Source organism: Hyperolius riggenbachi, chromosome 4 (assembly GCF_040937935.1).
Source record: "Hyperolius riggenbachi isolate aHypRig1 chromosome 4, aHypRig1.pri, whole genome shotgun sequence".
In the NCBI taxonomy this organism is placed as follows: domain Eukaryota; kingdom Metazoa; phylum Chordata; class Amphibia; order Anura; family Hyperoliidae; genus Hyperolius; species Hyperolius riggenbachi.
The window spans coordinates 382,486,015-382,509,381 of record NC_090649.1 but is presented as its reverse complement, the minus strand read 5'-3'; the positions used below and the strand labels follow the sequence as shown (position 1 = coordinate 382,509,381).

At 40.6% G+C, this 23,367-nt stretch overlaps 1 protein-coding gene across 4 annotated transcripts in view; it reads right to left on the bottom strand.

Moving 5' to 3' along the window:
• LTBP1 (latent transforming growth factor beta binding protein 1) overlaps positions 1-23,367 on the bottom strand; it is a 264,927-nt gene that overhangs the window by 50,956 nt on the left and 190,604 nt on the right. For 2 of the 4 annotated variants that reach the window (XM_068232113.1, XM_068232114.1), the window contains 2 exons: positions 10,649-10,771; positions 5,951-6,094 (listed from right to left, as the gene is read on the bottom strand). In XM_068232113.1, the coding sequence (XP_068088214.1) occupies positions 5,951-6,094; positions 10,649-10,771 (267 nt within the window). The remainder of the gene's footprint in view (positions 1-5,950; positions 6,095-10,648; positions 10,772-23,367) is intronic. The other 2 variants (XM_068232115.1, XM_068232116.1) reach the window with 1 other exon arrangement.

The window sequence follows — 23,367 nt, the reverse complement described above, 5'->3', positions numbered from 1 at the left end:
TGCATCAGATCTGGATCCAAGTTTCACTTTCACTAATGTTTTCCCTGAGACCTCAATGGACAACAAACTACTTTAACACTTTAATGCAGTTTTCCCATCTGTTTAATACTAGGAATGGACAAAGGGAATACTGAGTATTAGTATTGTTTAATAGATTTCAGTTTTGTTTAACCATATAGGGCTTACAGGGAGTACGGCAAATAGAATTTATAGCTGCTGCATACCCTGCCCCAGGCTTATACTCGGGTCAATCATTTTTTCCTGGTTTTGAGGATAAAAGTTGTGGGGCTAGCTTATACTCGGGTCGGCTTAGATTCAAGTATATACGGTAGGTAAAATTACTGCTTGCACAATCCAGAACAGATGGTAGTATAATAGCAGTAACATTTTTGATGCTGTACAATAGCCACTAGTACAATAGAGATAAAATTACCAATATTATACTATCAGGAAAAGCCGCCAGTAGAACAGCGCTAATATTACCGATGCAGTATACTGCATATACTGTATAATTGGGCCCAACGTTCTTTGCGACTTTTAGATGCAGTGACTGCTGCTTATAACTTTACAAATAGGTCTCTTCAGAAATCATTACAATTGCATATTAAGTAAGTGCATTTCTGGAACAGATAGTTGCAGAGGTAAACACCTTCCTAAGATAATATGGGAAGACTTCTAGGGGTTTAATTGGGCCCAAGGGAAAGAGCTGCTACCCAAGAAAAGGAAAAATATCATGTCTAAAGATTCTAAAATAAAATTGAACTAACCAAAAAGAGATGGAGAGAAAACATGAAAGAGCAGGAGAAGACTACAGAGACACCAGATGCAGCTATCGACTCCCAGGAGACAACACATTTCAATTCACTAACCTATCAGAAGCCATGACACAAGAAGGTATGTCAAGTTGTACCTCTGAATAAGAGGAGTTAGGAAGAGGCGGAGTTAGGAAATGTTTTATATTTATCAATTTCCATGAACATTATCCATCCCATCTAGAAAGTATTTGTCACAATTCTGTATAGAAAGTGTAATATTTTTCATGACTTCTATAAAGACCAGCTCTCAAAACATGTCCCCTGAATAAATAATAACCACATTCTTGCAATGTAAGAGTTTATATATTTGCGGCTGGGTTTAGTACCATAGAGTGTAGTGAGTTTCTGTGATTTTCAGTTCTTTTACTTACATCTATTAGTAGTCATCGACGTGGTAGTATTTTTAAAGGGGGTTCCTTGGATTAAATACAAATTAAAAAGGAATAAGTTTAATTTCTCTGTAAGCTGTAAACTTTTCTCAGGAACATTTAGTCCCTTGGCACTTAAAGATACAACCATCAAGTGAGCCATGTTGGCTTCAGTATGTCCTGCTATCTGCCGGGGACTGGGGCCACAACTAGTATCCAGGAAAGAATAAGAAAAAAAAATAGAATATAGAGAGGGAGGGAAGATGTGGAAGAAAATAAGTAAACAAGTTCTATTTGGTCAAACGCCTATCTGGCACATCTGTCTGGGGAGTTGAGTCTCATGGATATTTGAGTCCAGCATGCTTCCTGACACATTTAAATACTATATTGTAAATATATTTAGAACAAAACAAGATATGTTATAAGCCGTAACCAACTGTGTAGGCCGGAAATTGGAAGTTAGGACTGAATGACCCCGATTCTAATCCTGGCATGCCCCACAAGAGGGAACCAGATTAATCAATCTTATTCCTACAACCATCAACTTTATATCATTCCTCAAGACTATGAAGAATAAGTTGGTATGTCTAGAACAATAGGATTCTCACTGTCCATGGGAGCTCCAATGACCAGCCCATATTTCTACTTTAACCATCCATAGGCCATATTTCTTGTGTGTCTCCCCTTCCGTGTGCAGCAACAACCCCCAGTCCCCCACCCCTCCACCTTCCACGTGCAGCATGCACCATCTTCCACATTTAACATGCATGTATAGCTTCCTAATTCTATATGTCACTCTCCCTTTTGCAACCTCCTATTCTTTATGCAGAAATCCTTCTTCCATGTCTAACCCACCTTGGTCAGCAGGGGCCCAAGGCCTGAGCCTTTATGGCCTTTCCATAAATCCTGTCCTGCTGATTATTAACCACTTAAAGGTAAAGTTCAGGCAGCATGTAAAAAAAATAAAAATCTAAATCCACTTACCTGGGGCTTCCTCCAGCCCGTGGCAGCCAGGATGTGCCGTCGGCGCCACTCCGCAGGCTCCCGGTGGTCTTCGGTGGCGAGCCTGACCTGGCCAGGCCGGCTGGCAGGTCGGGCTTCTTCTGCGCTCCAACATGCGTATCACTGGTGCCGCTGACGCCATTGGACGTCCTCCGGGCTGTACTGCGCAGGCGCAGTAGTTCTGCGCCTGCGCAGTGCAGCCCGGAAGACGTCCAATGACGTCAGCACGCCCACGTGAGACGCATTTTGGAGCGCAGAAGAAGCCCGACCTGGCAGCTGGCCTGGCCAGGTCAGGCTCACCACCGAAGATCACCGGGAGTCTGCGGAGTGGCGCCGACGGCACATCCTGGCTGCCACGAGCTGGAGGAAGCCCCAGGTAAGTGGATTTAGATTTTTATTTTTTTTACATGCTGCCTGAACCTTACCTTTAAGCCCGAAGGGTTGTTTATTTTTTGCATCTGAGCAACTTTCACCTCCTATTCATTTGTCAATAACTTTATCACTACTCATCACAATGAATTGGTCTATATCTTGTTTTTTCCGCCACCAATTAAGCTTTCTTTGGGTGATACATTTTGATAAGAAGAATTTTATTCTAAATCCATTTTAACAGTAATATTAATAAAGAAATGGAAAAAAAAATCATTATTTCTCAGTTTTTGGCCATTATAGTTTAAAATTATCTCATGCTACAGTAATTAAAACCCATGTATTTTATTTGCCCATTTGTCCTGCTTATTACAACATTTAAATGATGTCCCTATTACAATGTATGGCGCCAATATTTTATTTGGAAATAAAGGTGCATTTGTTCAATTTGCTTCCATCACTATTTACAAGCCCATAATTTAAAAAAATATATTAATGTACTCCTTTGACATGCTTATTTAAAAAGTTCAGACCCTTAGGTAACTATTTGTGTTGTTTGTTTGTAATTTTTTTTAAACATTTTATTTGGGTAATTTGTGGTGTTAGAGGTAAACAGCTAATTTTAAATGTAAAATAATGCATTTGTTTGATCAAAAATAGATGTGGGTGTAGTTTTACTATTTGGCCACAAGATGGCCACAGTCAAAAAGTCCTGGAAGTTTATGATCAGACTTCCAGGATGCATTAGGAGGACGGGAAACTTTTTGACAATCAGAAACACAGCACACTCTGTTAAGAGGCTGTCAGTTTTTCTGCGGGGGGCTTCGATCAGAGAATGGGATCTATAATTCCATTAATTGATTGCTGGGCTAACTGCCGGCGGCGGGAACGCGCGCAGCCCGCGGGAGTACGCGCAGCCCAACTGGACGAGAATGTTCGTCCAGTTGGGCTTAAGTGGTTAAACGAAGTTGGAAGAGTTTTCATTCTCTATGTACCTCTTCCCTCTTTTCTCTCAGCGGTGGGTGCATTCACACAGCCCAAAGAAGCTCAGTTTTGTTTTTAAATGTGCAAGCTCCTGCCCTGATTCTGTCTTCAGTACCTACAGAGACACTGACCAGAAATAATTAAATCACAAAATCTACATATCTACAAATCTAAGTGTTTTTTTACCTTTGACTTCATCACTCGCTTGCCCAACTACATCACTGCAGTAAAGCATGATGGTTGAAATGTTATAGCTTGGAGCCACTATTCTGCATCCAAGGCTGGGAAGCTAATATAATACATTATTGGAATGCAGTAGAGGGTACTAAAATCGTGATGTAGTCTGAAGACTGCAGCACTTGATGACTATGTGAGCATCATCTGAAGCCTGTGTCAAGTTTCAGAAGGTTAGGATAGTGTGAAAAGGAGTTTGAACCATATTCACATGTTATTCTTGTACCTGAGGTCACAGAAGCTCATATTAAAGTCACATAGGTCTATTGAGGTCCTAGGGACACAAAGTTCCAAATACCTATGTACACTTTCCAAAGCTAAAAATATGTTTTTCCCTTAGGGTGAGCTTTAAAGTGAACCTAAAGTGACATGTATCATAATGGGACAAACATGTCTATGTAGAATTCCACTTAGAATTTAGAATCTGGCTTTTTTTTTTTTCTTTTTTTTTACAGTTAATATGAATAAACCATTGCTATAAAGCACAGTCTCTGCAGATAAAATCACACCATGGCATTATTTATGTTGATATCTAATAAAAGGTCATAAAAGTCTGGCTGAGACAAAGACATACATGGAAAGAGGCACTCTGCGATTTGAGCACCGGATCATACGGTTGACTATTATCAATAATTAAAGTGAACCAGAGACGAATCACCCTCTTGTATTTCACCATATATATCAGTGGGAACATTAGAGAAAACACCTACCCTGCTCTCTGCTTCATCCTTCACTGCTCAGCCTGCTTGTTATCAGCTCTGATAAAATCCCCGACTGAGGCTTCAGTCTGGCTTTGCTCAGGAATCATTATAGCTGAGTCGTCATAGCAGTGCCAGAAGGCACTTGGGCTTGAAAAGACATCAGAGAAGACAGACTCAGCTATGATTCCTGAGCAAAGCAAGACTAAATGTTGAGTTGGGGATTTTATCAGGGCTGATAACAAGCAGGCTGAGCAGTGAAAGATAAAACAGAGAGCAGTGTAGGTATTTTCTCAAATGTTCCCACTGATCTATATGGTGAAATACATGAGGGTGCTTCGTTTCTGGTTCACTTTAAACGTATCACTTAATTTAGTATGTGTGCAGCTGAGAAGTGATCACTATATATATTTTATATAAATGTTATATATACATACAGCAGCTATGCAATAAAATGCAACGGCAGCTTTCAGAGCAGATAAGCTGTACTTTGGGACGTTGTAATTTGCAAAAAGACCATACTACTTGTGCACAAAGCAAATATGGTAACTGTATGGGTACTAAAAAGTAGGAAACCCAATGTTTATTGAATTTTATGTCAGAGTTTTATCCCACTTTCAGAGAACAGTGCATACAGCAAAGAAAATGTGAAAAACAATAAAAATAAAAGCAAATCAATAAGCACTGCAATCATACTTCATTTTTATTAACGTAACCCGCTATCACATAATTGGGGTAAAGAGGCGCCCTGGTTGAAATAAAAGCGTCTAAAAACAGCTTAAAAAAAAAAAAGATAATATGAGGTGGCTTACCTCAATAACGAAATCTTTGTCTGTAACAAAAGATTTTTATTTAGCACGAGCAACGCGTTTCGCAGGTCTGAGCCCGCTCCATCAGGCCAATAAATATTGGCCTGATGAAGCGGGCTCAGACCTGCGAAACGCGTTGCCCATGCTAAATAAAAATCTTTTGTTACAGACAAAGATTTCGTTATTGAGGTAAGCCACCTCATATTATCTTTTTTTTTTTTTAAGCTGTTTTTAGCCGCTTTTATTTCAACCAGGGCGCCTCTTTACCCCAATTGTGCTTAGTTCACCCCCACACACTCAATGTTTGAGGGGTGGTGACAGATCACCTGTGGGTCCACCACAGTGGATACCTGTCCCTGTTTTTCCAAGGAGAGCGACCACATCCAGGTCCCAGCTGGGACAACCCCGAGTGGAGTCGGGTTCATGGTCTCCACCTGCTTCTTACGGTCGGTTGCCCTTTGCAACCCCCCTTTGTGAGTAGTATTCCTTTTAATTCCATTCTTTATTGTACACAGACATACTACACCATTGGGCTCCCGTTTTTGTCTCCTATATTTTTTTTCTCTGCAAGGTGCCGAGACACCCCCACTGCATTCCGCTATCACATAGATTGTGAATGGCAGCAGCACATCATTTTGCTTTTCTAGAAGCGCATAGACACTCTCTCTTACCTGGCATGTTGCGGTATGTACATTGACCCGTCATGGGATCATATTCCTGGTTATCATCAGCACACAGGCAGAGGAATGAGCCTTCCACGTTTTCACACCGGGCCTCTCCACAGATTCCACCCAGCATTTCACATTCATTTACATCTGGAAAATAGAGAACAGTCACTGGGACACATTCCTCCTCACTGACAACTCTTGATTTTACTTTTTGTGTAGCGCCAGCAAAGTTGCTGGAACAGGAGGCAAAGCCCAGAGTGCACAATTAAACTCTAAAGATGGTGAGCTGAATAAAATAAATACAAGGGTTTCCTGACTTCCCTGAGAAATGCTTATTGTGCTCTGCTTTTGCTGAAGTACCAATCCACAGAAATATGAAGCATGCCAAAGCTGAATTCCTAAACATCGTAAGATTGTATCTCTAGGAATAAGGACTCTTCACTGTGCTGAGCCCATATTTAAAGTCAAAATTTTGACAGAAAATTGAAGCAGTCATGAGAGAAAATACCAATACATTCTTTTTGCATTAACTTTCGAAAAAATTATGTAAAATTTGACTCTCAAACGAAAATGCCATCAAAATTCATTTTGTAATAAGTTTATGATTTTTCACATTTTTCGCAATTTTTGTCTGTAAAATAAACGATTTGTGCACTATTTGCGATTTTTCACAGTAAAAACAATTTTAAGGCAAATTTTTACATGAAAGAAAAATGTATTTTCTTTTACCATATTGCGAAAATACAATGTATTTTTGCCAATATTTTCTCGAAATCGAAAATAGCATTTTTAATGTGAATTTTTGAATGTGATAATTTCTGCAAATCCTGCTCTGCTATCATACTATAAAGCTAAATGTTAGATAGCAACACTTCACATTCTGCAGATCTTCAGCTTCCTGTTGCATATCCTACTCGCCTTCATCCTGCTGGCTAGACTATCAAATTCTGATGTGCTCTCTAGTTCCCATAGAAGCACATACAAAACTGATGCAAAACTGACAGGATCGGCCCTGTCCAGCAGTGGACAGATTTATGTGTGAACGCAGCCATAGAAACACATGCAAAACTAATGCCAACTGTCAAAATCTGACAGGACAGGACACCTTTTTATGTGTGAACAAAGCCTTAAAGCTGAATACTGCATAATACCACACAGAGGTCCACAATACCTTTCAGCCCCTTCCATTATTGAATACTAGTTACATTTGAAATATTTTGCAAAAAGACAGTGGCCTCAATTCACTAAGCTTATCTCCTGTCTTTAATAACGTTTCTAGAGTTGTTACCATGGTGATAAGGCATGTCGTAGTCAGGAAACATTTTACCTCAGGCAAACCTAAAGTTACCTCTTCTGTCTTTAAGTTAACTCTACAATCCTTAAAATAACTCCAGAGTTAAAGACAGGCGGTTAACTGGCCTCAATTCACTAAGCTTATCTCCTGTCTTTAATAACGTTTCTAGAGTGGTCACCATGGTGATGAGGCATGTCGTATTCAGGAAACATTTTACCTCAGGCAAACCTGAAGTTAACTCTTCTGTCTTTAAGTTAACTCTTCAATCCTTAAAATAACTCCACAGTTAAAGACAGGCTGTTTATTAACTGCGTGTGAAAATAACTACAGAGGAGGTAAATTAACTACAGAGGAGGTAAATTAACTACAAAGGATGTAAATTAACTACAGAGGAGGTAACTTAAGGAATGAAGAGATAAAATAACTCTCACTGTGTGGAGGTAAATTTTATCTTGCCTTATCATCTCCAGCATGATCTTAGTGAATTGAGGCCACTGTGTGTGAAAATAACTACAGAGGAGGTAAATTACCTACAGAGGAGGTAACTTAACTACAAAGGAGGTAAATTAAGGACTGAAGAGATAAGATAACTCTCTCACTGTGTGGAGGTAAGTTTTCTCTTGCCTTATTATCCCCAGCATGATCTTAGTGAATTAAGGCCATTGTTGAAGCATAAACCTTAACCACTTAAGAACCAGGGCTTTCTGCAGTGATCGGTGCTGCGTGGGCTCTCCAGCCCGCAGCACCGATCAGGATTGAGCCTTGGCGATCAGACTTCCCCCCTTTTTTCCCCACTAGGGGGATGTCCAGCTGGGGGGGTCTGATCGCCGCCGGCTGTTTGTGATCTGCGGGGGGGCTCTTTAAAGCCCCCCTCCGCAGCGTTTTCGGCGCTCCCTCCTTCCCCTTACCTCCCTCTCCCTCCATGGGCTGCGCAGGACGGATAGCCGTCCTGCACATTGAAGGATAGGCTTCAGCCTATCATATGCCGGCGATCCCCGGCCAATCAGAGGCAGCAGCGCCGTGTGATGTAAACAGCGGGGATTTCTTCCCCGCCTGTTTACAGTTCGCTGGCGAGCCGCGATCGGCGGCTCTCCGGCTGTTCACGGAGACAGCCTCCGTGAACTGGCATGGAAAGTTTCCATGCTATACCACTAACGACCCGCCGACGCCTATCGGCGTTAGGCGGTCGTTAAGTGGTTAAAGGGATTGTGCAGGGTATTTTAAAACCAAAAACTGACACTTACCTGGGGCTTCTACCGGCCCCCTGTCCCAAGAAAACTTCGTATTGTGCCTGCGCAGGAAGCTCTTGGAGACACAAGCGGGCACTAGGAACACGTGCCCAAGGCCATGCAGGCGCAGTTGCATTCGTCTATTTGCACGAATAATTGGACAGTGACCAGCAGCGGAGGAACGGAGGATCATAGTGGACAGTGCAGGACAGGACAGCTACAGGGGGCCGGTAGAAGCCCCAGATAAGTATCAGTTGTTTTTTTTTTTAAATACCATACAGGACCCCTTTAAGTCATGTGACATTTTTAGGATAGTTTTCATGTCTGTGGCAATCTCTCTCCTACAACATTCAGTTTGGGGGGCCAATGCACCACCCACTCCTGGCTATAAAAGAAAAGAAAATGGAACACTAAGTCACAGTTGTTGGCGTAGTGACCAAAAAACTTTTTTCTGGAGATGGAAAAGGTTGAGATTATCATGCTAAGTAAATGGAGAGAGGTGCCAATCACTTTATAATGAAACTGGCAGTTAGTTGAGTGGCTGAACTGTAACCTGGCCTTGCCTGTGTTCTATATTAAGATCAGCTTTAATCCAGCCAAGCCTATACAGTACATCATGTTTCAATAGACCTTCCATTTGCCATTCTGTATTTAGGGTTGGAAAAGGAAAATTGACCGTATTTAACCACTTTACCCACCACTACAGTATATTTACGTCCTCTGTGACTTCATCTAAGCCACGAGTCAGTAGCAGGAGCAGTGCTGTGCAGGATTGGGCTTGCTCCTGCGCACATTTCTGGCACTACCTGATGCAGCACTAATTGGTAAATGAGAATATATTTTACCATTAAAAATACTTTTATTTTCTCTCTTCATAGTGAAAAATACACTCTGTAGCATTATTTCAGAATCAAATATCTTCACTATAAATTGTGACAGGAACATAATCTAAGTTTTGTGATAAGCGGTAAGAATAGCCAAACAAAATTTGTGTTTTTTAACTACAGAAGCACTTTTTATTTTTAAACTGGAATTGGTAAAACTGAGAAATAATGTGTTTTTTCTATTTTTTTCCCATTAAAATTGATAGAAAACAAAATTGTTTGAGAATACAATGAAAGCCTAGTTTGTCTTGAAAAAAAAAATATATTTCATTTCTGTGTCATAAGTAGGGATAAAGTTATTGCTGAATAAATAAGGACATAGCTAACCTGTCAAAACTGCTCTGGTCCATAAGGGGGAAACAAGGTCTGGATGCGAAGTGGTTAATACAATTCCATGTTTTTTTGTAACTTTTGGCCTTTCCATTTTTGAATGCTATGGCTTGCTGGACTAAGATGTTTGGCCATTTGTATGAACTGCCGCCACTTATGGCCCAGAGAATCATGACTTGATGTTGGGACAAATGGCAGAAAAAAAATCCAAAAAGCTAATTGGCAATTCCAACTAGCTACAGATGTTGCCATAAAGAGGCATGCCATTGTGAATTACTCTTCCCAAGACTAGATAAGTCAGATAGCCATGATGCCATCTATGACATCCACTTTTATCATCCTAAACAACTTTTTGGGAACAGGAAAGGGTATTTTGTATCACTTACCATTTCACAGCAAATACATTTACTCTATTGGCTGTTCATCCAATTAAACACATTGTAAAAGTCCCACCTACCTGGATATCCAGCTGGTGGGGCAGATGTTTACTGTGATCTCACAACACTAATGATCATTGTGCCTTACACCTTCTCTTTACTATTTACCGTAAATGTTTTACTAATGTTTGAAAAGGTCACTACTATTGTTAGGGAAACACAATCTGTGATCGCAGTTAATGGAGTGCTTAAAATAAACCTCAAATGAGAGGAATATAGCAGAAACCATGAACTTGATTCTCAAGTGAATACTTCACCTGTAGTATTGTTTAAATTAATGGCCCAAAACAGGTATGCCAATCAGGGCTTTTACTACATTCTGACTCTGCATGCTTGTTCCAGGTGTGTGACTATGGAGTCAAATGACCAGCAAATAGACCAAAAGCAATCATTATTAAAAGGGAAAAAAGGTAGCAGCCTCCATATTCATCTCACTTCAGTTGTCCTTTAAGAACTTTGCAATTCATGAAAATGTTAGAGAGACTCGCATGCTTTTCCTTCTCAGTTAGATAACGTGTTAAACTTACCCACACAGCCTTGCCCATCCAGTGAGTCTTGGTACCCCTGGTCACAGAGGCAACGATATGAACCGTTGGTATTTTCACAAAACCCTTGACTGCATAGCGTGCTGTTAGTACATTCATCAATATCTGAAAATGAGACATGTTTCAAACCAAAGCACACAACACAAATACAGTAATGACTACAATACAGTGATTTACATTCAACAAGAGACAACAAAGAAATAATGTAAATTGTTCTATGTCAATAAAGAAAAACTCTTCTCTAAAGTATATGCAGAGCGATTTTTTTTTAATCTGACTAAGGCCCCCTGCACACTGCAAATCCGATTTGCGATTCTACTTTGCGTTTCCGATTTGTGATTTTTCCTGGATGCTATTAAAAGAAGAAGAAAAACACAGAAAAAAATGCAGCATGCAGTACTGATTAAAAATTGCAAATCGCATGTAAAATTGCTTCGGAATTGCATGTAGTGTGCAAGAGCACTTAACAGAAATGACAGTTTTTAAAAATTATGGTCCTGGTTTTAACTAACTTTTATTTATTTATTAATTTTTATTGTTTTCTCACAAGATGAATCCACACCTTGTTATTAAACACCTTTTTGTGGCTGCCAGCAAGCAAACGATCACTCAAAACAAAAGGTCTCAAATTAACTTTCTTACCTACTTTTTAGCACTTTTTACTTGTTAGGTTAAAAGTAGTAGTAGTAGTTAACTAAATTAGGGGTTGTGGGGCACATTGAATCTTAAAGAGGAACTCCAGTGAAAATAATGTAATAAAAAAGTGCTTAATTTGTACAATAATTACAGTGGGTTGCAAAAGTATTCGGCCCCCTTGAAGTTTTCCACATTTTGTCACATTACTGCCACAAACATGAATCAATTTTATTGGAATTCCACGTGAAAGACCAGTAGTGTACACGTGAGAAGTGGAACGAAAATCATACATGATTCCAAACATTTTTTACAAATTAATAACTGCAAAGTGGGGTGTGCGTAATTATTCAGCCCCGAGTCAATACTTTGTAGAACCACCTTTTGCTGCAATTACAGCTGCCAGTCTATTAGGGTATGTCTCTACCAGCTTTGCACATCTAGAGTCTGAAATCCTTGCCCATTCTTCTTTGCAAAACAGCTCCAGCTCAGTCAGATTAGATGGACAGCGTTTGTGAACAGCAGTTTTCAGATCTTGCCACATATTCTCGTTTGGATTTAGATCTGGACTTTGACTGGGTCATTCTAACACATGGATATGTTTTGTTTTAAACCATTCCATTGTTGCCCTGGCTTTATGTTCAGGGTCGTTGTCCTGCTGGAAGGTGAACCTCCGCCCCAGTCTCAAGTCTTTTGCAGACTCCAAGAGGTTTTCTTCCAAGATTGCCATGTATTTGGCTCCATCCATCTTCCCATTAACTCTGACGAGCTTCCCTGTCCCTGCTGAAGAGAAGCACCCCCAGAGCATGATGCTGCCACCACCATATTTGACAGTGGGGATGGTGTGTTCTAAGTGATGTGCAGTGTTAGTTTTTCACCACACATAGCATTTTGGCCAAAAAGTTCCATTTTGGTCTCATCTGACCAGAGCACCGTCTTCCACATGTTTGCTGTGTCCCCCCACATGGCTTGTGGCAAACTGCAAACGGGACTTCTTATGCTTTTCTGTTAACAATGGCTTTCTTCTTGCCACTCTTCCATAAAGGCCAACTTTGTGCAGTGCACGACTATAGTTGTCTTATGGACAGATTCCCCCACCTGAGCTGTAGATCTCTGCAGCTCATCCAGAGTCACCATGGGCCTCTTGACTGCATTTCTGATCAGCGCTCTCCTTGTTCGGCCTGTGAGTTTAGGTGGACGGCCTGGTCTTGGTAGGTCTACAGTTGTGCCACACTCCTTTCAATTCTGAATGATCGCTTGAACAGTGCTCAGTAGTATGTTCAAGGCTTTGGAAATCTTTTTGTAGCCTAAGCCTGCTTTACATTTCTCAGTAACTTTATCCCTGACCTGTGTGGTGTGTTCTTTGGACTTCATGGTGTTGTTGCTCCCAAGATTCTCTTAGACAACTTCTGAGGCCATCACAGAGCAGCTGTATTTGTACTTACATTAGATTACACACAGGTGCACTCTATTTAGCACTCATTAGGCAATGTCTATGGGTAACTGACTGCACTCAGACCAAAGGGGGCTGAATAATTACACACACCTCACTTTCCAGTTATTGGCTTGTAAAAAATGTTTGGAATCATGTATGATTTTCGTTCCACTTCTCACATGTAAACCACTTTGTATTGGTCTTTCACGTGGAATTCCAATAAAATTGATTCATGTTTGTAGCAGTAATGTGACAAAATGTGGAAAACTTCAAGGGGGCAGAATACTTTTGCAAACCACTGTATGTATAAATGATTTAGTCAGTGCTTGCCCGTTGTAAAATCTTTTAAATCCCTGATTTACATTCTGACATTTATCACATGGCGACATTTTTACTGCTGTCCAGTGATGTAGCTGCTGCTTGCTTTTTTGGCAGTTGGAAACAGCTGTGAACAGCTATTTCCCACAATGCAACAAGGTTCACAGATAGGAAACTGCCAGGAGTACCATGGCCCTCAGAGTTTCTTGTGGGAAGGGTTTCACCACAATATCAGTCACACAGCACCCCCTGATGGTCTGTTTGTGAAAAGGAATAGCTTTCTCATGTAAAAGGGGGTCTCAGCTACTGATTGGGATGAAGTTCAATTCTTGGTCACGGTTTCTCTTTAACCCTAAAAAGCATTTTGATTTATTCTCTGCAACCTATGGTTTTTCAGACAATCTTTGGTCTGTTCATCAATTATTGTATTTACGGAAAGGAAATGGGCGGCATCTTTTACCTCTTCCCTGCTGCAATTTTACATAAAGTGCTTTCTTCAACTGGGGTCCACTTTTTTCCAAAGGCCCCCTATGTTAGTTTCATGCTTAACCTGCTAAATTTTGGGAGTAACGAACGTTTATTGGACAGAAGAAAAAATAACATGCCTGTAGTGGCCTGGTGCATTTCCCAAGGATCACCCTTGTTTCATCAGAAGCAGTTTGGTAATGACTGCCAAACTGACTCTGATGAATCAAGGGTGTACCTTAGGAAATGCATCAGGCCACTATGCATTTCAATTTTTCTTTTGTGCAATAAATATTTGTTACTTACCTATTGGAGCAAATAGCCTGTGATTTACTAATATCCCGATCCGGTTGAAGACTCATCTGTAGAGCTTCAACAGCTTCCATATTGGATCCCTGGACAGTGCTTTCACATAGTCAGGACAAACGACTAATATGCTTGTATGCTAAACTGTCAATATTGGCATGTTCAGCCATTTAATAAGGTGAGCCGCTCTCTGCATAGAGAGGTAAAGATCTACTTTATACTTTTATACACAAGGAGCACTGCCTTATCTTGTTACCATTTCCCAGCCATATTGTGGTAGTCTAAGGGTGAACTTATGTTTTTAACCTTGGAATTCTATACAGTGTGCGCCAAGTGAGCTCCCCTGTGAACTACTGGTTTGCTATACAATTTTACTTTATATGTAGTAAACAGAAAAAATCTATAAATCTGTGTTTTATCTTTATTTGACAAATAAGTCTAATAGCATTCTCAGTATGGAATGTTTAGGGCCCCACCTGGTTGCTGTAAAATATTCATAGGTAATATTTCATACTGTTCTGATTAAAACATTTTTAAAATTACATATTTATACATCCCCTTTAAGTATTTTGTTCAGCTAGGTTTAAGTAAGAACATTTTGGAAAGTACGTTACAATAGAATAGGTTATAAAATCGACTGCAATTGTATGGCAAGAGAAAATTTGACTCTGCAGACATATTGCAGTGATATGTTGTAGTCACTTACTTTTGAAAAATAAAATGCCTTAGAGGGAAATTCATAGCAAGGATCTTTCATACAGGATTTCAAAATATTTATATTACCCACTAGCTTTCAAAGTGAAAAAGTCAATGGTAACACATGCCCGAAGGTGTGGCTAGTGAATGTTGCAGTATATACTGTATGTTGTTATGTGATATCAAAGACACCATATACAGTATGACACATCATGTAATGCTGGTAACATAAACAGAGGAGCTACAATGCAGTTCTACACACTAACTCATTCCAAAGGTACAATAAGTACTAACTCACAGCATGCACAAATTATAAATAGAAACACACACAAAATGCAGTTACCGTAAATGTTATTTTCACACTCATTCACATTTTATTTTTCGATCATGCATATTTTCAAAATTATTCCATAATACAAACCAAGGCAGTAATTTCAGAGATAAAACGAGCTTTCACACAGGTGCTACTACTATTACTGAGTTCATAGGCCCCGTATGTAAGCAATTGACATTGTTTTCCACAAAACTTTATTAGCTTAATCACAAGCACTAGAAACAGAAAATTATTAAAGCGGACACAAACCAAACATTTTTTTAATTCAAAAATATTTAGTTGCACCACACTGACACATACAAAGATAAATAAACACTCCTTCAAGCCTATGATCATTTCAGTGCATGCTTTTCACCCTTCTCTTTTCATTACTAGGGTTATACAGGTGGCAGCCATTAGCAATTGCTCCATTGCTGGACACTACCTACTCCAGCATTTTGCCGGATTCTGTCCGTCAATTTGAAAGGAAGGGAGGGATTTCTCCAATAAATGTAAAATATTTTATATTTGTCATCATGCAGCTGAAAAATAGGCTGCTGTTTATTATTATAATTTAGAAAATACATTTTATTTCTGAAATCTTGTATTTTTAATTTGGGTCCACTTTAAGATAAGTAAGGAACCTTTTTGTACTGATCTAACCTTGGCAAAGATTAGCTGATTCCGATTAGATACTTTGCCTTTGCTCATTTCTCAACTCAACCTGTTGTGGCAACATCACCTTAAAGGGATACTGTAGGGGGGTCGGGGGAAAATGAGTTCAAGTTACCCAGGGCTTCTAATGGTCCCCCGCAGACATCCTGTGCCCGTGCAGCCACTCACCGATGCTCCGGCCCCGCCTCCAGTTCACTTCTGGAATTTCTGACTTTAAAGTCAGAAAACCACTGTGCCTGCATTGCCGTGTCCTCGCTCCCGCTGATGTCACCAGGAGTGTATTGCACAAGTCCAGTATGGTCTTTGGTCTGCGCAGTATGCTCCTGGTGCCATCAGCGGGAGCGAGGACACGGCAATGCAGGCGCAGTGGTTTTCTGACTTTAAAGTCAGAAATTCCAGAAGTGAACTGGAGGCGGGGCCGGAGCATCGGTGAGTGGCTGCACGGGCACAGGATGTCTGCGGGGGACCATTAGAAGCCCCGGGTAAGTTCAACTCATTTTCCCCCGACCCCCCTACAGTATCCCTTTAAGTGATTGCTAACAAATATATATACAGTGTAGGTGCACAGTATATTTATATTTGTTAGCAGTGCTCCATAATCACATATGATAGCTCTCCACCCATTCTCTTATGCTTTAGGCACTACAATATACAAATTTGGGTTTATTTATACAGGGTGGGCCATTTATATGGATACACCTTAATAAAATGGGAATGGCTGGTGATATTAACTTCCTGTTTGTGGCACATTAGTATATGTGAGGGGGAAAACTTAACAAGATGGGTGGTGACCATGGCGGCCAATTTTAAGTCGGCCAGAGTGGTGCCAACCTTTTCTAACCTACATTTATGTATTGCCCTTAGGAGCTTGAACTTTGGTCCCTGTTCTGTGTTGTTGAAAGATACCAGCCTTGTTTCGAATCTTAACCAGGGCACTATCTGCAAAGAGTTTTTATGTTCTACTTGTGTCTATGTGGGTTTCCTCCAGTGACTCCAGTTTCCTCCCACATTCCAGAAAAATAAGTTTATTGGCTACCTTCCAAATTGGCCCTAGACTACAATGGATTTAGGACTATGGTAGGGATTAGATTGTAAATGCCTCTGAAAGAGGAAGTGTCTCGAAAATCTTAAAATTTAAAACACATACAAATAAGTAAATTTTTCCCAGAATAAAATAAGCCATAAATTACTTCTCTCCTATGTTGCTGTCACTCACAGTAGGTAGTAGAAATCTGACATTAGTCCATATTCTCAGCATGGCCATTATTCTTTATAAAGACATTTCCTGAAAAATATTTATACAAAGATGCTGGCCAGCTTCCCTGCTCGCTGTACACTATTTTGGCAGTTGGACGGAGAAACTGTCATTCACTAAGTGCTTTTAAAAACCCTGAGAACCCCCCTATGAGAAGATGGGCTAGTCCAAAATCTGTTGGTAATGGCATATTTCTACTTCTTATTGTAAGTGACAGGGAAATAGGAGAAAAGTAATTTACAGCTCATTTTACTCTGGGAGAAATGTACTTCTTATCTGTATGTTTTACATTTTAAGATTTTCATGACAGTTCCTGTGAGGAAACGCGGAAAGACAGCCGCCTCTGTACAGCGTGAGGGGGCTGTTTCCGGGAAGGGCATGGCGGAACGCGGAGAAACCGCCGCGTCTGACGCGGCGGTTAGCGCGCATGACCCTGCCACCGATACCTTGTCCCAGCGCGGGGAGGCCGCCGCCAGTGCTGCCAGCGGTGCGACCAACCCCGCGCATGGGGTAGCAGGAATATTGCAAGACGGTGTTGGTGTGGCTGGGACTCATAGTCCCTCTAGGTTCAGAATGACGCGCGTGCGCGGAGAGGCAGAGCTTATATGGCAGCCAGAAGGGAGGTGCTGGAGAGTATCTGTGTATATATACTGCTGGCTGTTCAGTTGCTGGTTGTCTGGCGTTGCGAACACAACGTGGTAGCACTCAGACCTGTCTGTATCTGTGTTCTAGCATAGTTTCCAAAGGTGTTGACGGCCACGGATCTCACACCTTAGCGTTAGGAAATTATACTGTATTATCTGTTATGACTTTCTGCTTGCCTGACCATTCTCCTGAACTCTGATTCTGTACCTCGATATCTCTGATACTCTGTTGCCGAACCCCGGCTCACCCTAAGACTCCGCCTCTGCCTTCTGATTCTGTACCTCGATATTTCTGATACTCTGTTGCCGAACCCCGGCTCGCCCTAAGACTCCGCTTTTGCCTTCTGAATCTGTACTGTTTCTGTCTGTGTGGTTACGACCTGGTTTGTCCGACCTCGAGAACCGACCTTACTGTTAGAGGCGGTTCCCAGTCCGGGTAGTGACGCTCCCTCCTGAGTGTCACCCTTGGTAATCCTTCCTACGTCCAGCCTGACTCCTCCCTCCGGGAGATTTCAGGTCTTCGGAAGGAGTTTGTGCAGTACGCCTTACTGCTCTGAGGCCCAGCCCTCTAAGTATTACAGTTGCACCAAACACTCTCACTCTCAGGTGTCCAGAGGTTAGCTTGTATATCTGATTATCGGTGATACTGCAGATCATCAATAATCGGGTATATATCTGTATTCCCAGTGATACTGCAGATCACCGGTAATCAGATCCGCTCTGTGTTACACCGATCGTTACAGTTCCCATTGAAGGACAATTAGTGACATGACTTTGAACTCTGTAAAATAGTGATGAGCACACATTTTCCATAATCTTAATTTTGCATCGTAATTCACAATTACAATGCAAAAACGTAATGCAAAATTTCAGGAAAATTCATAATGAATTTTGTTTGTCAACATAATCAGTAATATCACGTTATTTTGTTTAATGGCAAAGCCCCCATACGTGCCATTGTCACCAAAATTGCTACGTATGTTAAGGAACAAGCCAAAAAAATTAAAAAAAAAATACCTTGCAGTTATTGAGAAAATCACGCAAAGAAAATGGTTTTTAAACTCAGAAAAATGACAATTCGAAAACCATTTTTCCTTTGCATTTTTCATTTTCTCAAAAACTACAAAGTCTTGTTGCAAAATTGTTTTTCTGACTTATTCCAACTAACATACGCAGCAATTTAGTTGACAGTATCATGTATGGGGGCTTTGCTATTAAAGAGAATCTGTACTCTAAAATTCTTACAATAAAAAGCATACCATTCTATTCATTATGTTTTCCTGGGCCCCTCTGTGCTGTTTCTGCCTCTCCCTGCTGCATTCCTGGCTTGTAATTGCCAGTTTTATGCAGTGTTTACAAACAAAAGACATAGCAAATAATACGCTGAGAGTAGCTCAGTGTGTGAGTCATACAGAGTGTGCAGGGGGCCTGGAGAGGGTGTGTATAGCTTCTATCCAATCACAAGCAGCACAGCACATTCCAGCCTGAGTGCCTCAGCCCGACAGAGCCGCCAGAGGAGAGTAGATTAGATCATATAACACAGTCACTGTGCAACTATGAAAGGCTGCAGTTAGACAGACCACATTAAAACAGGTATAGGAACTTATAGGATAGAAGAAATAAGGATAAAAATTTTGTTACAGAGTCTCTTTAACCGCTAAAAAAAGGCACAAAATTAAGCACAAATTGCAGAAATTACAAATACATTACATTAAATCAATTGAATGTCCAAATCGTAATTACGTATGGCCGTAATTGCAAAAATGTATGTGAAATTTAGCATAATCGTAATTAGAAGATTAGGATCATTACTACTGTAAAGTGCTACGGAAGATGTCAGTCCTATATAAATAATAATAATAAGTAGTAGTCTGAAACTACTGCTGGAAAGTCAACTCAACTAAACAAAACAAGATATCCAAGAGACCAGTACAACAGATGCCTTTCTTCTGTATAAGTCATCACTTATTTTGCTGCGAACACAAGCTTATGTATCGCATAGATATCACAAGACTAACCATAATGCTTCACATTCTTTTGAGAGGCGCTCCAACTGAAAAGTGTGACTTTTAACACTCATATGCCTTTGTGTCGTACAAGGAATACGTGTAAACACGGGAGGAAGTGTATATGTCACGTTTATACTCTGCAGTAACATTGAGAGGCATGCTTCCAAATGTACGGTTTCCGCGTAACGTGCAGATCCCTCTCCCGCACTCCAGTACGAGTTCATAACAATTCAAAGGCTCCCACAAAATAATGTGTTAAAATTGGCAGCTTTGGCCCTACAGTAGCTGTTAATAACTTACACTTTTCCTCTGTAGTCCCAACAGTAAGTGAACCGTGCCTCCATAATGTGTCTGTTCCATAAGAGCTGCATTATTTTACATCTTATCCGCAGAAGGATTTAAGATGTAAGACAGAAGTCTACACGAGATTTAGATAGATTGTTTAATGCGGATACCAGACCTGTGGTGAAGGCCTTCTAAAAACTGAAACGTATCCACCAGATGGTAACAAGATCATCATTAAGTCCAGGCATTTCTTTTCCAGCAAATCTCTGGTGATTCCAAAGTCAAAACCACTTCACAACAGTTCTTGAAATACCAGCCAGAATAGATAAATATACAACGGGAGCTCTCTGGTCAGCATTGAAAAAGCTGCCAGCAATAAAGAAAAAAACTAAAAAGCCTCTTTAAATGTTTTTTTCAACAATAGACAGAGCTGTAATGAACACTGTGAACCCTGTCAGTAATCTGTAATGCTTGCAGACACAAGCGTGAAAGTTATGTTTTAGGAAATAAATATTTTATATAATGTGTTGAATTCCAGACTACTAGGACAATTTTTAAAGCAAACCTTTGGGTATGGGGATTAAAATTCCCAGAAAATAAAAAAATCTGATACTTACCTCTCCTCCTAAACTCACAACGGTCTCTAATGATGGGTCTTTCTGTACAGACATCTGTTGACCCGGCACCACCATTCACATCAGGCCCCTTAGCTCAAGTACAATATCATACTTACCTAAGAAGAGGGAAGCCTCTGGATCTAATGAGGCTTCACTTCCTGTCCTCCTGTCCCCCGTCACAGAGCGTGAACCCTTCAAAGATTACCGACAAGGGCTTGTCGGTAATCTGATTGGAGCCGTGCTCTTCTTCAAGGACAAGCTCATGCGTACTGCACCTGCCTGAGTGCTGCTGTGTCTGCACAGTAAGCCGGAGCTACTCATGCACAAGTGCCAGAAGAGGAGAGTGGTCCTGATCTGCTGGAGGGTCCGAAAGTGTTGATGGGGGACCGGAGGACAGTGAGGAAAGCCATATTAGGATCCAGAAGCTTCCCTCTCCTTAGGTAAGTATGTGTTTCGTAACCTGAGCCTCAGTTCCGGTTCACTTTAAAGACTACATACATAAGAATGGATATGGAGCACCCAAACCTGCCAAGGACAGAAGCAGTGTCAGAGATGTGTAAGCAGGAGAAGGTCCCATCTCGTTAAGTGTCCCTGGTGTGGTTGCACCCTCTGCAACAGAGTCACCACATCCCGCCCCTTCTATTGCTATGGGAAGTAAGGGAATTACTTTTACAAGGCCAGTATCACCATACTTCTCCTGTAACCAGAAATTAATGGGTAATTGGAAATCGGTGGGCAGAGACGCCCACTGTACACCTTACAGCTGATCTAAGAGAAAAAATACCCATCCCATGGTTGCCCTGAACTACACATTCCAATCATCACATTTGGGTTTGTTATAGCTCTCCATCAGAAATGTAGATCACTAGATGTACCGATTAAAAAATATTAACACCTACTTTAAGATAGCTGCTTACACTACAGACAAAGCAGACAAATGAAAAGTGTAAACTTTACATTTATAACTATGATAATGTTCCCCACTTTTGGTATTTTCAGTATCTTTTTATCCACTGTTGAGAGTTGGAGGTGTAAAGTTTCTACTTTATACCTTTTTAAAAATACCTTTTAAAAGCTACTTTGAGATAGCTGCTTACGCTATAGACAAAGCAGACACACCAAGAACGAAAATTTTACATTTACAACTATGATAGTGTTAATAAAAGTATATGCAATAAAAATAAACCATTAAACTATTATGTGAAAGCCCCATGAAAAACCTATTACAAAGCAAATTCAATTTTATCTTTTTTTATATAGCGTCTAGGATTTTATGTTTTCTCCTATTGACTTTGGGCTGACATAGAGGGTGTTCCCTTGGAATTGACGTTCCTCACTTTTAGCACCTGGCTTAACTAAGCTGATATTCTGTTACAATTTTTACAGTCTACTGGGAAGAGATGTAGGCCTTCTTGGTGTAAACATTTGGATTACACTTGGCCTGTGCAGCGTGAGAATTACATCTGACTGCTCAGGACATTAGTGGGAAACTACTGATCAGTCGATGTGTTCCTCAAACCTTGCACAGACAGCCACACATTACTCTCGGCGGATGTGTGGACACCCACGTTCAAAGCGCTTGTGGTTGCTTTTTTAATATTCCGCACCGAGCGCACTCGTGGTCTGGCGAGAAATAAAATTCATTATAAACTTTTGTTTAAGATCTAGCTGTAGAAAGCCATGGGCAAACACTGAGTCACTCTTACCTGCTTTCTATAAATTTGCTTTTCAGAATTCAGTGTTTATGTAAGGTTTAAATATGCAGAATTGGCACTTTAAAAAAAATGTCATCTCATTGCTACCTCAGACTTATTACTGGCATCCGATCAATTCTGTAATGGCACATTTCAATAGTCCAAGTGTTAATATCGATGCTTTCCTTTTACTTCTATGCCAGTCAACACAGACCATTAAAATGCTGTTCTGCACTGTGTTTGCTGGCTGCTCAATTATAAACCGGTTGGAATGATTACAACCACAGGGAAATCCCAATAGGAGGTTAACAAAAACTGTTTACTATAGGGGTCCATACTGATATTAGATATTGGGGCATATGCACAAAATTTCAGTGAAGTTGCTGTGTGAGGCGAGCACACAGCAATTTTACTGTAACATGCTCTGACAAGGTTGAACCGCGCTACCTATGTAAGGTGAGTGTTGCTAGGGTACTTGTGTAGCACGTGTAACAATGCTTGTGTTACCTAGGTAATGTAAGTCACACTAACTGCACAACACATGCTACCTTGTCAGCATAAATAACAGTACAATTGTTGTGTGCACTCTGCCGTCTTTACTGATGTTTTGTACATATAATAATACTTTTTTTTTGTATAGCGCTTTTCTCCTGTCGGACTCAAATCGCTTGCGAGGCAGCCACTAGAGCACACTCAGTAGGCAGTAGCAGTGTTAGAGAGCCTTGCCCAAAGAACTCCTTACTGAATAGGTGCTGGCTTACTGAGTAGGAAGAGCCGAGATTTGAAACCAGGTCTCCTACATCAGAGGCAGAGCCCTTAACCATTGCACTATCCAGCCACATATGCCCCATTCTTACCTGATATGATTGTTCAGAACAATTTTGACAGCCCAGGAGAGAATTCAACTTGGCTGAGCTTCATGTTATATCCTATGAGAGGTGGAGCAGGAGGCGAGACTAAGGACAAAACATTTTTGTGACAGGGCAGGGCCATATTCCATGGCTCTACCGCATTAATAATGTACTTAATGCACGTATATGGGGTCTACTAGACCCCAATACACATAATAAATGTACCACACTCTATATAATCTGAAAAGAAGTTAAGCAATTAAAGCCCTGGACATGTTTAATTAGGAAGTGGGTCTATACAGCCATGCTCCCAGAAAATGTGGTAGGAGTGTAGTCAGGCAGTCACATGACTGGCAATTGTTTGACTCATATTTAAGTGTTGGGAAAGAGAAGCAAAATACAGATGTCTGCAAATGGGTTTTAAAGGGACTCCGAGCAGTGCAGATACTATGGAAAGATGCATATCATTTTAAAGCTCTCTTTCTCCTCTTTCCAATGATATATA